Source organism: Schistocerca cancellata, chromosome 3, assembly GCF_023864275.1.
Source record: "Schistocerca cancellata isolate TAMUIC-IGC-003103 chromosome 3, iqSchCanc2.1, whole genome shotgun sequence".
In the NCBI taxonomy this organism is placed as follows: Eukaryota; Metazoa; Arthropoda; class Insecta; order Orthoptera; family Acrididae; genus Schistocerca; species Schistocerca cancellata.
The window spans coordinates 503,127,789-503,145,669 of NC_064628.1; the positions used below are offsets into that span (position 1 = coordinate 503,127,789).

Genomic DNA, 17,881 nt, shown 5'->3' on the forward strand with positions numbered 1-17,881 from the left:
ATTGGTGATTGGAAGGCAATAGCAAATTGGCAGCTTGTGTCCAGGGGGTAGTGTTTGCTTGCAGTGAGGCTTTAAGGCTGCACTGCAGTTCTCCTGCAACTGCTTCTATACTGTTAAACCTGGGTCAAGTGGTGCTGCTGGCTGGTAAACAGACTTGTCCCACTGGGCTGTAGTCATTGGCAGCCTGGCTGCAGGTAACTTGTAGCCATCCTCCCTGTTCAAGTTGTTAGGGTGTTTAATTATTTCAATTGCCTCTCCTATTTTCTGTTGCTGCATCCATGGGTGCCAGCAAGCATGTGAGGTTCTTGAAAATAGATAGGATGGCGCCATTTGTGGTGGTGGTCTGATACAGCTGACTTCTTGTTCTGTTCCAGTCATACGTAATGTTTGTGCTCCAAAATGCAGTTGCTAATGGGTCTCCCTATTTCACCAACATAGACTTTGCTGCATTCACTCTGAAGTTCATAGACACCTGTGGTATGGAGAGCGTTCACGGGATCCTTGGTGGGCTTCAACAAATCTCTGATCTTTTAGCCACTCTGAAATACAGATCTGACTCCTGTATGATGCAGAACCTTGCCTGTACGGTTACAGACACCTCTCACATAAGGTGTGCAAGCAACAGGGGAGTATCATCTGTACATTTATCTGTTTTGTCTTTGCTGACCCATAGTTCATTGTATGTCTCTGTTGTATCGATTTGTACGGAATGTTGTCGTTTGCTTGTTCAGTTTCTGTTGTGTGTGGTTGGCATCACTAATCCGGTGAGCTCGGGCTGTCAGCGTATGCGCCAAAGCATTCTTCTGTGATGTAGTAGTTAGACAGAGATTACCAATTCAGATTTTAAACTGCAAAAAATTTCCAGTGGTAGATGTGGATTCGGATCATAATTTATTGTTTATGAACTGCAGATTAAAACTGAAGAAATTGCAGAAAGATAGAAAATGAAGAATATGGGGCCTTGACTAAATGTAAGTACCAAAGGTTGTTGAGAGTTTCATAAAGAGCATTAGGCAATGATTGATGAAAATGAAGAAAAGAAATACAATAGGAGATGACTGCATATCTTTGGGAAATGAAGTAGTGAAGGCAGCAGAGGATCAGATAGCCAAAAACATTAGGCCCAATAGAAATCCTTCAGTAACACATGAGTTATTGAATTTAATTCACCAAAGTAGAAAATATAAAAATGCAGCAAATGAAGCAAGAAAAAGGGACTACAAATGTCTAAAACATAACATTGACAGAAACTGTACAGTGGATAAGCAGGAATAGGTAAAGCACAAAGTCAAGGCTGTAGAAGCATGCATAATGAGGGGAAAGATACATATTCCCTACAGGAAAACTGAAGAGTATGTGGTATCTGGTAGAATTGAACATTTATTTCCACATAAAACGCGTCTATACAGGATAGCTTACAAGCGTGGAAGGCTGACAGTTAACTGTAAAGAGAAGCGTGGAATTGTCTGTATCACCATCATCAAAGAGTAACTATAATGACAAATACTAGTCACATGGAATGTTAATACACCACTGTATACACGCGTTTGCGGGGTGAGAATGAGATGCTACGTGACTCCCCCCTCCCCAGTGTTAATGATATCGCAGATTAAACTTCACTCGTCACCCTGCACATGTTACCACTGTTTTCTTGAAAGCCGGCATTGTGTTACTGGAGCCAGTGGCTCCAGCAGGATGTGAGGTACCAGTGGTTCAAATGGCTCTGAGCACTATGCGACTCAACTGCTGAGGTCATCAGTTGCCTAGAACTTAGAACTAATTAAACCTAACTAACCTAAGGATATCACACACATCCATGCCCGAGGCAGGATTCGAACCTGCGACCGTAGCGGTCGCTCGGCTCCAGACTGTAGCGCCCAGAACCGCACGGCCACTCCGGCCAGCTGAGGTACCAGTCTTCGGCATTGTTTTCTTCTCTGAGGTGCCTGGCATCTGTAATGTCTCATGGTGGCTGTGGGAACAGGGACGTTTTCTGGTGCTACATTCTTATCTTCTCATTCGCCTCCTGTAGTCTTTGCTGTGTCCAATGCATCAAAAAATGCGGACTTGAGTCGGTATAATTCAACGGTGGTAGGCCTACCATTTATTCTAATCTGGAATGTGTGGCCGCCTCTGCTAATCACATCATGGCATTAGAAAATGTATGTGCAGTTCTCAAGATTTGTGAACACAAACAAATGTCTCCCAGCCTGACTTCTGGGTGCCATTGGTCTAAGCTGGCATATGTGCTTTCATGATCTTGCAGCAATGTCTGATACGACTGTCTGTGCAAAAATTCTCCTGGCAGACATAGTGTTTGCCCGCACACTAGCTGCTGCCGTAGCTTTTAGATCACTTTTGAAGACGCCCGTAGTCCAAGGACCACCGTAGATTGTGCTTCCACCCAATTCTGCATTGTGTGACATTTCAGAGCTGCTTTCAGTTGTCGATGCAGGCGTTCAGCTATACCATTTGATGCAAGATGATAGGCTGTGATGTGTATACGCTTCATGCCTAATAATGTAACTAATACTCTGAGAAGGTAGACTTCGAATTGTCGTCCCTGGTATATGGTAATGCATAGTGGTACACCAAACCGGGTGAGACAACTGCAAAAAAATGTCTGTGCCACAGTTTGTTGTGTTATCCTTCATGGGGAGTGCTTCAGGCTACCTGGTAAATCAGTCCACAACTGTAAGACAATAATTATAGCCTTTTGAGACTGCGAGTGGGCCTACGATATCAATGTGGTGGTGGTAGGTGTTGATTGGTTTACGGGGCGCTCAACTGTGTGGTCATCAGTGCCCGACAATATCAGTGTGCACATGTTTGAAACGTTGATTCAGCGGCAGAAGTGCACCTAGCGGTGCTCTGACATACTGTGTGCTCTTGTTCCTCTAACACGTAATGCATTGTTTGACAATGTTTTGCGGTCTGCTGCATTCCAGGCCAGACAAAACTTTGTTTGACCAATCTAATAGTGCCGTGTACTCCTATATGTGCCAGATTGTGTACTGATGCAATTACTTGTGCTCGAAAGTGTTGCATCGCAAATGGACGTGCTTTCACTCCAGACAGGTCACAATACAATTCAACATTTGCTTCAGGAATTGTGACACATTGTAACTTCAGTCGTCCCAGTTGTTTCAACAAATCTTGTAACTCATTATCACGTTGTTGGGCCTGTGCGAGAGTACCAAAATCAGTGGTAGCTTTTACAGCTTCAAAATTTGAGCGTGTGTCTGCTGCCTCTACACATGATAGCACATCCACTAGTATGTTCAGCATCCATTGTATATAAACAGTGCAGGTGGTGAATTGGCTAATGTAATCTGAATGGCATAGTTGCCCCAGTGATGCTTTCTCTGGTTTTACAGCAAAGGCGTATGTTAGCAGCAAGTGGTCTGAATAAATAGTGAACTGTCGATCCTCTAGTAAATGCCTGAATTTCTTGAGTGTGGCGTAAGCTGCATACAGTTTGTGGTCATAGGTTGCCCAGCGTTGCTGCGAAGGTGACAACTTGTGTCTGAAGAATGCTATGGGCTGCCAACAATGTTCATCCTGTTGTTGCAGTTCAGTGCCAACAGCTGTAGACGAGGCATCAATCATAAGTGCAAGTGGAGCTTGTGCCATGGGGTGTGCTAATTGTGTAGCCTCTGCAATTGTTGTTTTTACGGCCTGAAAAGCATCATCTGCTTTGCTTGTTCAATGAAACCTGTCATTTGGCTTTGGTGTGCCATTAAGAAATTCATTCAGGGGTGCTGTTATCGATGTGTAATTGTATACAAATCTTTGTCTAAAAATTAATGACTCCTAAAAACCGGTATAGCTCTCTGATTGTAATGGGGTGAGGGTACTTGTTTGTGGCTTCCAATTTATTTTTCAGTGGTTGAATACTCTTGTTCAAAAAGTACACTTTATGCGTAAATGATTAAATATCTCAGCCAGATTATGTAAATGTTTTTCTTCCAACGCAGACATCACCAGAATATCATCTACGTAAACATAACAGAAATCTAAGTCCCTAGTGATCTCATCCATGAAACAATGAAACATCTGTGCTGTGTGTCACAGACCAAAAGGCATCTTAGTGAACTTGAATAGACCAAAAAGTGTTTTCACTGCTGTCTTGGGGTTATCTTTTATGGCAACGGGGTCTGATAATATGCCCGGACTAGATCAATAGAAGAAAATATAGTCTTACCATGAACGTTCGCACCGGGTACCGATCCGGAATGGTTTTCTTTGATACCACATGGGTTGGGGCTGCCCAACTGCTACTTGAAACTCTGCAAATGCCCATTGACAACAAGTTGTGGAATTCCTGCTTCACCACTTGCAACTTCTTTGGCAACAAATGTCAAGGCTTGGAGTGAGATGGGGCGGGCCTGACATAGTCAAAATGTGATGTACCGTTGTGTGTCTAACCAGCGGGAGAGTAGGCGACTGTTGTATGATTTTGGGAAATTCTTTTTGGAATCATGTGTACCATGTATCTACTGCTACCGTACATACCATCATGGGAGTGATGCAACACACCTTCCCTGGAGTATGCAGGTGTGTAGTGAAATCGATCAGCTGCTTGCGTTGGAGGTCAGGTATTAGATCATAAAAGTATAAAAAATCAGCTCATGTGATAGACTGCGACATATCCACTACTGTGAAGCGCCACTCAAATGTATGGGGTAGGACAAGGTTAAGCTACAGTGTGATCTGACCGTATGTTTTAATCTTAGGGTTGTTACTGGCAAACAGACAAGAATTGTCACAGCTGCAGTACATGAGTTACTGGGTACACGGATACTTCTGCTCCTGTGTCCACTAGGTATTGTACTTTCATGTTGCGGTCTGTGGCAAAAAGTCGACATGCATTACCAGTGTGAGTAGTTGTTGCTGCTACGTTTTCCACTTCATGTTTCCACTTGCATGGTGGTGTATACTTTCATGCGTAGTTGCCGAATATCTTGTGCCGATGGCAAGTGGTTACAACTTCTGATGACCGGCGGTGTAGTTGATGACATGCGTGTCTCGTTCGTCATGCGGGTACTTTTGTGGTAAGCTCTTCTAAAATTGCAACTGGAGCGGTGCTAGTATCATTGCAGGCATATCCTCTTGCCATGGTGTCTGTGCTGACACGTTGTTGTGGGATACATCTCGACAATCCTGTCTGCTGTTTGCACTAGTGCATTTAAATCACCCATGAACACTGTCAGAATTTTTTGAGTGTCAGAGGGTAATCAGGACAACCAAATACTGTGCAGCACATCGTTGCTCACTGTATTGCTTGCCAATGTATGCAAAAGTTGTGACAGGGTTCAATCGCCGAACTCCTCAGTCTGTAATAGCTTCTCTAATCACTTTGCTTCAGATTGTGATAGGTGCGTCACTAGCGCATTCGTAATTGACGCATGCCATTCAGCATTAGATGATGCAGCAAGAATATCTTGTACCTCTGCGGCTTAAGTCTTTTGTTAGTGCTGCGACTACATGGCTATACTTTGTTTCGTCTGTTGATATCTGTGCAAGGATGAACTGGCTTTCAGGCTGTGCAAACCTCGACACTGGGTTATGTTGCCAGAATGGTGGGGATTTGATTGTAACCCAATTATTGTGCTGCTCATAGCTGGCTCTGTGGTGACTGGCGGAGTGTCCATTTTCGTGCGAGAATGAGCATGGCTGATGCAGAAGTAATGAATGTTCATGTCACAGTGTGGTGCAGAATGCTGATGACGATACAGTCATGTTGTTGTGTTATCGTTGGGGGTCACCAAATATGTGGTATCTGGTAGAATTGAACACATATTTCCACAGAAAACATGTCTATAAAGGATAGCTTACAAGCGTGGAAGGCTGAACAATTAACTGTCAAGAGAGGCATGGAATTGTCTAGACCGCCAACGTTAAAGAGTAACTAGAATGACAAATACTAGTCACATGGAATGTTTATAAGCCACTGTACACTCGCGCTCGTGGAGACAGACTGAGAAGCTACAAGCCCTTTGGAGAAATGAGAAGAACCTATATGAATATAAAGTGCTCAGATAGGGAGTCAGTACTAAGCAGAGAAGAGCTATATGAGGGCAATGATCATAAATAAAGTATTATAGAAAGAAAAGAGAAATTACATGAAAATGGAGTTTGTGCTATGTTACTGTGAGAATAATATGACAGAGCGCTGAAAGACCTAAGTTGAAAAATGCATCTGGAGTACACGACATTCCCTTAGAACTATTGACACCCTTGAGACAGCCAACGATGACTAAATTATTCCACCTGGTTTACAAGATATATGGGATAGAGGATATACCCTCACATTTCAAGAAAAATGTAATAATACCAATTACAAAGCAAACGGATCCTGACAGGCATAAAAATTACTGAACCATCAGTTTAATAAGTCATTGTAACAGAATATTGACATTAATTATTTACAGAAGAATGGAAAAACTGGCAGAAGCTGACTTCAAGGATGGTCAGTCTGGGTTCTGAGGAAGTGTAGAAGCACACAAAGCAATACTGACCCTATGACTTACTTTAGAAGGTAGGTCTAAGAAAGGCATACCTAAGGTGTGCAGGATTTACAGATTTAGAGAAAGCTTTATCAGTGTTGACTGGACTACACATATTGAAATTCTGAAGGTAGCATGGTTAAATACAGGGAGGGAAAAGTTACATGCAGCTTATACAGAAACCAGACTGCAATTATAAGTGTTGACGGACATGAAAGAGAATCAGTTGTTCAAAGAGAGTGAGACAGGGTTGTAGCTTATCCTTGACGTTATTCAGTCTATACAATGAGCAAGCTGTGAAGGAAACCAAGGGGAAATTTGGAAAGAGAATTAAAGATTAGGAAGGAGAAATAAAATTTTTGAGGATTTGCCAATGACATTGCAATTCTCTCTGAGGTGCCAAGGAATTTGGAAGAGCTGTTGAACAGAATGGATAGCATGTTGAAAAGAGATTGAAAGATGAGCAACATCAAATGTAAAACAAGGGTGTTGGAATGTAGTCTTAATCAAATGAGATGGTGTTGGTTGAAAGAAATTATGAAATGAGATTAAAGATAGTAAATGAATTTTGCTGTTTGGGCAGCAAAATAACTGATTATAGCCAAAGTAGAAATGTATAAATTGTAGAGTGGCAGTAGCAAGAACAGCACTTCTAAAAATAGGCATTTGTAAACACTGAATATAAATTTAAATATTAGGCAACCTTTTCTGAAGGTATGTTTTTTGGAGTATAGCTTTGTACGGAAGTGAAAAATGGGCAGTATATGGTTCAGACAAGAGGAGAATAGAGGCTTTTGAAATGTGACATTACAGAATAATAAATGGGTAAGTTGAATAACTGAATCAGACTGGGGAAAAAGAAATTTTAGCATAATCTGACTTAAAGAAAGGACAAATTGAGGCATCATGGAATTATCAATTTGGTAATGGAGGGAAGTGTGGGTGGACAAAATTACAGGGCAGATCATGGCTAAAATACAGGAAACAGGTTCAATTGGATGTAGGTTGCAGTAGTTATGCAGAGATGATGAGACTGCACAGGATAGACTTATGTGGAAAGTGGCATCAGATCAGTCTTTGGGCTGAAGGTCATCATAAATGTATCACAATATCAGGATTTATGAACAGAATTTCTGGGAGTGGTGAAAGTTAATCAGTTGTTGGTTTAATGTGAAATTATAATCTCCAGATCAGACTAAGAGACATAAGCCAGGCAACGATGTAACATTTGGAAGAATTGGTTGCCACTGCCATGCTGGATCCAACCTTCCTCCACTGTTAAGATGAGTATTTGGGACTTCTCTGATGATAGAGAACATCACAGTTAGCCTTTCTCTATGTGCGAGTTAGATTCAGTATTGGCTGTAGTTCATGACAAGGCACCTGGTCTCTAACAGGTACATTACACTGCATCTTAGAAAGAAAGCAAAAGAAATTTGCTTTGCCCTGTTGGTCCACATTTAGAAGACGGGAGGCTTCTCTGACTCTTGAGGGGGATATAATCATAATGTCCCTCCTGAAACCTCTGTCGGCAGAAGTGCTAGGATATACTAAATTTTGACAAATGCTAAATATTTATGATTATTTATCCAGTTGTTACTATTGGGCATTGATACTCCTTTCTTATGCTTGTCTCCTGAGTTATCTTCATTTTACCTTTTTCCTGGCACAATTTTGTGTGTGCAGCAAGTTTGCGCAACAGGTATTTGTGTCCTATCACCTAGATGTAATCATTCTGGGTACACACTGACATCTCAAAAAATGTGCAACCCTTCACTCAAGCATTCTAGCAGATATGGGGATACTGACATCTTGAGTACAAGATGTATTTGATACCTTTGTGTGAGAGGCAGAGCCATTAACAAGGCTTTGTTCTGAACTCATTGGGGTCACTACCAGCTTGCTTGTGGCATTGCCAGGACTAAGCCCAGTTGACTTAACCACATTGCTCAGAGTTTTGTCCATTGCATTGCACACTTTGTGGTGCCTAGAGTAATTTACTGGAGACAATCCATCATCTTTAATGCAGAACTGCAAATTATTCTGAGGACACTGAAGTAGGAGAGGTGTGTTTGTGCAATGAAGTTCATCATTTGCTTGAAATTTCTTTTTTTTTTGGTGCTTAAGTTGGAGTCAACACTTTGCATGACAAAACAGTGGGTAAGATGGCTACGTGGTAGTTTGAGGTGCTGATGAACACTCGCCAGTTGATTCACAGCAAGGGAAGCCAGATGGGGTTCAGAATAAAGACACTTAGACTGTCACAATTTTATCAGTAAACTGACGAAGTATTTGTAATAAAGTTCCCGAATTCACTACCCTTCAGGAAAGTTTGGCTGAAACCTGAAGTGGTATGCTCTGAGATATTTAGTGAGTCATGGAATGTATATCGGAAATAGGAGGGGGAGTTTTCAATGCAGTTGGAAAAAAATGCTGTCACTATTGAGGTTGAAGCCGAGCGTAACAGTGAAGTCGTGTGGTCGCGTATAATAGGTGTAGGTGAAACTAAGTTAATTGTTGGATGTTCCTAAAGCTACCCGATTCTGCTCTAGCAATTCTAATTTTAACCTGCTAAGTATAGACTGGGATGTTTATATATTCATTGCTGGGGGGGGGGGGGGGGCAGTACAGTCAGTCAGTCATGCGAAATACTTTTGAACATGTTTTCTGAAAATTGTAGCTACAAATAGGCCGGACCTCACTGACAATGTCAGTGTAGAAACAAGGATTAATGATCATGATGTCATTATAGCAACTATGACTACGAAAATTAAAACATCCATCAAGAAGGTTAGGAGTGTGTTTCTGCTAGATAGAGCAGGTAAGCAGACAATGAATTGGCATCACTTAGTACCAGTAATATGGATGTGGAGGAATTATTGGCAAAGTTTAAGCAGATTGTAAATCACGGTCTGGAGAGTTATGTGCCTGGTAAGTGGACAAAGAATGGAAAAGACCCACCATGGTTTAATAATGAAATTCATAAAATGCTGAGCAAGCAGAGGCTGTTGAGATACTGAGGAAGCAGAAGCTATTGCACTTTAGGTTCAAAATGAATGCACAAATGATGACAAGCAAAGGTTACTAGAGATTCCTGTGACTGTGAAAGATCTATACGTGAAGCATACAACAACTGCCACCATCACACCTTAGTAAAAAATCTGGCAGAGAACCCAAGAAAATTCTCATTGTATGTAAAATTGCTAAGCGGGTCTGAGGCTTCCATTCAGTCCCTTGTTGAACAGTGTGGTGTGACCCTGAAGACAGCAAAACGGAAGCCACAGTTTTAAATTTCACGTTCAAGAAATCATTCATGCAGGAGAACTGAACAAATATAATGTCATTGGACCATCAGGAAGACTCCTGTATGGATGACGTAGAAATAAGCATACCTGTCATAGAGAAGCAACGTAAAGATTTGAAAATAAATAAATCACCAGGTCTGGATGGAATCCCAGTTCGGTTTTACAGAGAGTACCCTATGGCATTGATCCCTTATTAGGTTGCATTTATCAAGAATCACTAGCCCAGGACAAAGTCCCAAGTGACTGGAAAAAAGTGCAGGTGAGTATATAAGAAAGGTAAAAGAACAGACCTACAGAATTACAGACCGATATCCCTAACTTCTGTTTGCCGCAGAATCATTTAATACATTCTCAGTTCGAATATAATAAATTTTCTTCACTCTGAGCAGCTTATGCCCATAAATCAGCATGGTTTTAGACAGCATTGCTCATCAAAACTCAGCTTGCTCTTATCTCACATGATATACTGAGAGCTATGGATGTAGACAACAGGCAGCTTCCATAAATTCTAGATTTCCAGAAAGCATTTGACATAGTGCCCCATTGCAGACTGTTAACGAGAAGGTATGAGTATATGGAATAAGTTCACAGATATGTGAGTGGCAGGAAGACTTCCTAAATAATACAGAACCCAGTAAGTTGTTCTCGATGGCAAGTGTTCATCAGAGACAGGGGTACTGTCAGGAGTGCCCCAGAGAACTATGATGGGATCACTGTTGTTATCTGTATACATAAATGATTTGGTGGACAGGGTGGGCAGCAGTTTGCAGTTGTTTGGTGATGATGCCGTGTTGTACGGTAAGGTGTTGAAGCTGTGGCTGTAAGAAGATACAAGACAACTTAGACAAAATTTGGATGAATGGCAGCTAGCCCTATATATGGAAAAATATAAAATAATGCAGACGATTAGGAAGAACAAACCTGTAATGTTTGGATACAGTATTACTGTTGTCCAGCTTCACACAGTCAAGTCGTTGAAATATCTGGGTGTAGTGTCGAGCATGTGAAAACTGTTGTAGGGAAGGCATGTGGTAGACTTTGGTTTATTGGGAGAATTTTAGGAAAGAGTGGTTCACCAGTAAAGGAGACTGCATATAGGATTCCGATGCGATCTATTCTTGAGTACTTCTTGAGAATTTGGAATCCATACCAGGTCGGATTGAAGGAAGACATCGAAGCAGTTCAGAGGAGGACTGGTAGATTTGAACAACACACAGGTATTATGGAGATGCTTTGGGAACTCAAATGAAAATCTGTGGAGGGAAGGCTGCATTCTTTTCGGGAAACACTATTGAGAAAATTTAGAGAACCGGCATTTGAAGCTGACTGTCGAACGATTCTGCTCCTGCAGACATACATTGTGCGTAAGGGCTACAAAGATAAGGTACAAGAATTAGGGCTCATATGAAGGTGTACAGACAGTCGTTTTTCCCTTGATCTATATGCGAGTGGAACAGGAGAGGAAATGACAAGTGGAGGTACAGGGTACCCTGCGCCATGCACCTTACAGTGGCTTGTGAAGTGTTGATGTTGATGTAGATGTAGATCTTGTGCAATGGTCAAATTGCAAGGTCCAGTAATGTTTCATTATTTTGTATGACTTCTTGTTCTATCCACTGATTTTAAATATGCATCACTGTCCTAGTGGCATTTCCTGTACAAGCCAAAAGTCACGGTTGGACAATCCCTTTTCTAAGTGGTTGATCATCCTGACCCATTCAATCTCCCTCACATACTTCTCCAGTATGGAACTCTTTGACACCATGAGGGACAACAGCACTGGCTTTCATGTTTCAACTTCTTTTCTTGTGTCTTCTACATCTACATCTATGTGATTACTCTGCTATTCACGATAAAGTGCCTGGCAGAGGGTTCAATGAACCACCTTCATGCTGTCTCTCTACTGTTCCACTCTCAAACGGCATGCGGAAAAAACGAGCACTTAAATTTTTCGGTGAGAGCCCTGATTTCTCTTATTTTATCATGATGATCATTTCTCCCTATGTAGGTGTGTGCCAACAGAATGTTTTCGCAATCGGAGGAGAAAACTGGTGATTGAAATTTCATGAGAAGATCCCATTGCAACAAAAAACGCCTTTGTTTTAATTATTGCCACTCCAGTTCACGTATTGTGTCTGTGACACTATCTCCCCTATTTTTCAATAATACAAAACGAGCTGCCCTTCTTTGTACTTTTTCGATGTCATCCGTCAGTCCCACCTGTTGCGGATCCCACACCGCACAGCAGTACTCCAGAATAGGGCAGACAAGCGTAGTGTAAGCAGTCTCTTTGGTAGACCTGTTGCACCTTCTAAGTGTTCTGCCAGTGAATCACAGTCTTTGGTTTGCTCTACCCACAATATTACCTATGTGATCCTTCTAATTTAGGTTATTTGTAATTGTAATCCCTAAGTATTTAGTTGAATTTACAGCCCTCGTATTTGTGTGACTTATCGCATAATCGAAATTTAGCTGATTTCTTTTAGTACTCATGTGAATAACTTCACACTTTTCTTTGTTCAGGGTCAATTGCCACTTTTTGCACCATACAGATATCTGATCTAAGTCATTTTGCTAGTCGTTTTGATCATCTGATGATTTTACATGACAGTATCATCTGCAAACAATCTAAGACGGCTACTCAGATTGTCTCCAATGTCGTTAATATAGATCAGGAACAACGGAGGGCCTATAACACTTGCTTGGGGGCGCCGGATATTACTACGAACTGTGACTAGTATACAATCTGAACCAGAGGCCTTGCCTTTATTAAGTGATTTAAGCTGCTTTGTTACACCGAGGATATCTACTTCTATGTTTCTCATCTTGGCAGTTGTTCTTGATTGGAATTCAGGAATATTTACTTCATCTTCTTTGGTGATGGTGAAGGAGTTTTGGAAAACCATGTTTAATAACTCTGCTTTAGTGGCACTGTTATCAGCGACTTCACAGTTGTCTTCTCTGAGCATTATACTCCTCTGACCTTCCCAGGTATGCAAGAGTGGCCTTACATGTTCACTGACCTTCCCAGGTATGCAAGAGTGGCCTTACATGTTCACTGTCTCTCTGCTGTGTTAATCAGCTATATCTGGTATATCCTTCCACACATCCTCTCAGTTTGGACTCATTCAGACCATTGTTTTGGAGCTATAATTTCTGAAAACATTAATGTTTGATCCTACTTTACATACTTGGTGCAGGGCAGAGGGGTAAGTGAAAAGTTAGGAACACAAACAGAAGTGTTCACACAGTCATTTTCCATTGCACCATTCTTGAATGAGATATGGAGGAGGGTTGTTGATACTGATTTCCTGTGCTCTGCTGTGTTTGTTCTTCTTATCATTAAAATACATTAAACTTCAATCAAGAAGAGTTTGTGAAATGTAATTTCAAATACAGTTCCAAGTGTATATTGCATTACACCAAAGAACTATTTTACTTTATATATCCCTTTAAGATGACCTTTCTTTCTGACAGGTTACCATTTGGATAACCATCGTGCCTGGATTGATATATTTACAACATATTCTTCACGACTCAAATTTCGTGGCTTGATGATAACGGGATGGCAACGATATGATCATTTTTCTGTGTTGTGTGAACTATTGCCTGCTGGACTCCCATCACTAGCAACCTGTTTGACATATGTTACATCAAATGACAAAGGTAAGTAACTAACAAAAGTAGTTCCACATCAGTCTCTAAGTGGGGATTGCCAAATAATGGTTTTCTGGAGTAAAATGTGTTAAAGTACTGTTCTGTTCATAAGAGTTTGGAATGTTAGATGTTTGTCTGATTGAAGTTAGAAAATCCTCGAAGAGGCATGGATTAGATGAAGTTCTGTATGATCAGAAAAGTAAAATCAAAGAAGAAAGAGACTTCTGGTCCTGTGACTGTAGTGCAAGAGACGTGTGTTAGCAAACTTGAATAGGTGTATAAACTAACTCACTGTGTGTTGTGCAGTAATAAAATTATTGTGTTCAGAGCTGGGGAAAAAATAATTTGCATATGTGCAACTCACAAGATCAACCACATGGAGAAAGTATAAGCAGAACTAATGGCTAATAAAACAGATGGGAGAATATGAAACATCATTATGATTGAATTTTCTCATTTTGAGACGATCAAAGGAATGATCTGTTTTACTTGCTAAAAACATTCAAAAGCCAAGATTGCATAAATATTTTTGTTTGAAACAACTGGTTTCGACAGACTTTGCTCTCATCTTCAGGGCTTAAAAAAATCTTTTTGTTATGAAATGTGTTCATTTTACATTATACATCACACTAAGTTGTCACGTACTGATTTTTATCCATGTGACAACTCGGCATGAGATCCAGTGTAAAATGAACACACCCATAACAGAAAGAGTTTTTAGGACCTGAAGATGACAGCAAAGTCTGTTGAAACCAGTTGTTTTAAATAAAGAAATATTTATGCGGTCTTGGCTATTGAATGTTTTGAGAAAGGTCAGTAATTTTGGGTGATGGAAATGCTTTATTTCTGGAGGAAGAAAAAGGAAGAATTACAAAGAATGTAGACTATGAGAAGGAAGTGACATAGGAGAGCGAGCTCTGAAATTTTGGTGAAAGGTGCCTCAAGTTACAGCTGACACTCTTCACAGAGCACAACAGAAAATGCTTTATTTGAAAAGGACTGAATCATGGTGGTACAGATTGTGACCATATAATGGACTGCAAAGCATATGCATAGATTTGTACAAAACATAACCACTTAGTAGCATTAAGGCATTGGTGGAAAAAGATGATAAAAGGAAAAAAAAAACCATGTTGAGAAGTGGTAGATTGGCAAAATAAGGAATGTTGAAAAATGAACTTGAAATTCTGAGGGATAGTAAATTCTCAACTAAAGAAAAGTCCTGAAAGTAGTTGGTTAAAGGGATCAGGACTGTACTGAAGAAAAAATAATCAATATCCTACAAAGAACTTTTAAATATGGAATTCATCTGAAGAATATAACAAGGAAATGTATCAGTACATATCATACTCTGTCCCAGCGAGTATTCCTTTTGTGGTATGTACAGTTTTTTTAATTACACCAACAGAGTACACAGGAAAATACAGTTGCAGTGACTTAGCACCAGGATTACACATACACGGGACATTAAGCAGAGGAAGAACAGTCCAGGTCGAGATTGGTGATAGGCAAAGTTCATTATAGCAAAATCATAGAACAGTCCTAATCAGCAAGTTGGGTCTTCATGAGCATGAAAGATGCAAGAAAGAGCAGGGATGCAGTGGTGACATGCAGCCTGGCCCATTAGGGCAGCAGCAGTACTGGCAGCAAGTGAGGCTAGCATTCTTGTTTCGATCTCTCACTGGTCGTGCCAAATACAAATTCTGTGGCTGTGGTGTAAGCAGACATGCTACCACACCTTTATGCAGAATAATTAAGATAACTTTATCTTGAGTAAGAGTACATGTGCATATTGTTTTAAAAATTCTGTCAAAAACAACAACATTTAAAGGAAAATATGAAGCAAAACTGCTTACTAAAGGTGAAATTATAATGCAAGTAAAATATTTGAAATTTGTGTGACATTATACTTCATAAAGGACTAATACATATCTGGATAAAACACAGACAAATTGAAGCTCAGAAATCGGAAGAAGGGGCATGCAATGCATGTGCACATGTGTGCCCCCCCCCCCCCCCTCCCATCACACACACACACACACACACACACACACACACACACACACACACACACATTTGGACGGAAATCATGTTTAAGTGCATGGCAGAGGGTTCATCAAACCACCTTCACAATTCTCTATTATTCCAATAAACTTACTTAAAACTAGACAGGCTAATGGAAATTTTCAAGGGAATGCTTGAGATATATTATATTAGAGATGATGATGATGATGATGGTGACGACAATGTGGGTATTGGAAGGGGGAGACTTAAGTGGAGTTACTTCAAAGTAGAGCAAAAATAGACAACTGAAGGTGACATCAGCTTCCACAAAAGGTGTCTGGATGTAGATTACAAGTAACAGCCAGGAATTACATGTGGAAAATACATCTTTTTTGTAGGCTGATGCTTGAAGGGAAGAAGTTTAAAGAGTGAGATGATAAATCATGTCCTTGAGAACCGATTATGTTACATAGGTCAAGTTGCAAATTATGATCACTAACAGTTTCATATTCAACAGCTCATGGGAGTAATGTAGCAAAATTATATGTATTTTACGGCATCCAAAATATTATTTCATGTCTTGCAGGCTGTTTTCATTTTTATTTTGTATTTGCTCTATTGATCATTGTAGAGCTTGTCCAAAATACAATACTAAGTATTCAGAGAGATTTGGTGATTGGAAAGTAAACAGTGACTGAATTTCATACAGTCTTTCTTAAGTGAATTTAAACATAAATAATACATTATTAAATTTTGTTGTGTACCTAATAAAAGATTCATAGAAAATGAAAGATTCAATTGACCTTGCATAAACAACCTTTTTCCTGATTTTTAGGTCCCTGTGACACAGTCTCAATTAATCCTGATTTAGCCCACAGCACTTAGACCTGCAACAGTCTCATCTTTCAGTATCTAACAAGTAAGACTACAGTGAGTGTGAGGGTTGTCTTATACATCAGAAATATTTTTTGAGCAAATTACTGTTTTCTGATTCAGATCCCAGAGAACATTTGTGTGGAGGGATGAGTTTAGTGTGCAGAAGTCAGGAAAAGGCTTTTTTCACTGTTTATTTTGTACAAGCTCCTTATTTTTATCTTCACTCTTTCACTGAACTTTCTTCTGAGCTATAGTGATCTCAAGTGTGTTCATATTGGGTGCTTGTTCCCAAATTATGAGTTGGAGGAAAACACAAAGAAATTCTTGACCTTTTAGGAACATTGAACACATCTAAACTCACATGACTGCTGCCAAAGCTGTATTTCTAAACTGTAGCAATATCTCGGAAACTTTCTATCTTCTTCTTTACCTATGCTGTTTCTATATAAGGTTAATGTGCAAGCTCTTTAAAATATACTTCATGGCAAAACTTGAAATTTAAAGTAGTAGTAATTTGTTGTCAGACAAACCAATTGATCAGCTTCGTGAGTGATTTTAGATGGGGGCTTTCTTTATTGAGGCAGCATTTTCAGCGATTAGTAGTGTTCGAGTGTGTAAATTATGCTGGGGAGTTATTGTAGAAATAAGGTGTCATTACATAAAGTGGATAACAATGTTTCTGGGACAGTGCAGATTAGCATGATTTATTTTGAGATTAAGAAGTATTGTTACATCTAACTCAAAAGTGTCTTGTGTAATTACCATATCTTTCATTGTCAGTTTCCTTTCAGATATGACAAGTCCGTCATGGCGTGCAATGGAGACATTGCATTGTGAGCCCCCACTGCCTATGCAACCTGGTACTGGCAAGTCACGTTGCAGTTTCACTGGATCTGGTGTTTTGGATGTTGCAGAACGTGTATTTGCTTTAAAACAAAATCTGGAAAGAGTTGCCTCAGATCCAACAGCTGTGGGATGGTTATCACCGTACAACATTCAGAAAGGATTTTCAAGCCCCTCACATGTAAAGTACTCACACTGTATGTAGACTCTCCTTAGCTTTATAAGTGGAGAATTTTTCACCATAGTACGTTGTCTAGTGCGATAGTTGCATTGCATGATATACATTATGTTTCTATTGCCTTTGTTTTGTACCAGAAGATTTTCTTTCATTATAGGAAATTGTTTCCACATTACTTACTTTTCATCAACAACAGCACACACACACACACACACACACACACACACACACACACCTACGTACCTACCTACTTCACCTCACCTCACCTATAACCTTGGCAATACTGACTACTGTCTTCAGGCTGATGGATGTGATGGGAAAAGAAAGAATGGAGGCTACTGGGAGGGGCAGAGGGCTGGGAGGGGGGAAATGACTCACAGTAGTTGCAAAATCTAGGTTAACTCTTTGGAAATAATCGCACAACTGTGTGGGTAAACTGTAAGTAGGTGGGTGGGTGGGGGTGGGGGTGGGGGTTGTGGTGGTGGGGTGAGAGAGAGAGAGAGAGAGAG

General features: G+C 40.3%; 1 protein-coding gene across 1 annotated transcript in view; it reads left to right on the forward strand.

Moving 5' to 3' along the window:
* The window catches only part of LOC126175277 (hexosaminidase D-like), a 119,177-nt gene that overhangs the window by 66,051 nt on the left and 35,245 nt on the right, over window positions 1–17,881 (forward strand). The window contains exons 4-5 of the mRNA XM_049921930.1: window positions 13,292–13,480; window positions 17,143–17,375. Of these exons, the coding sequence (XP_049777887.1) occupies window positions 13,292–13,480; window positions 17,143–17,375 (422 nt within the window). The remainder of the gene's footprint in view (window positions 1–13,291; window positions 13,481–17,142; window positions 17,376–17,881) is intronic.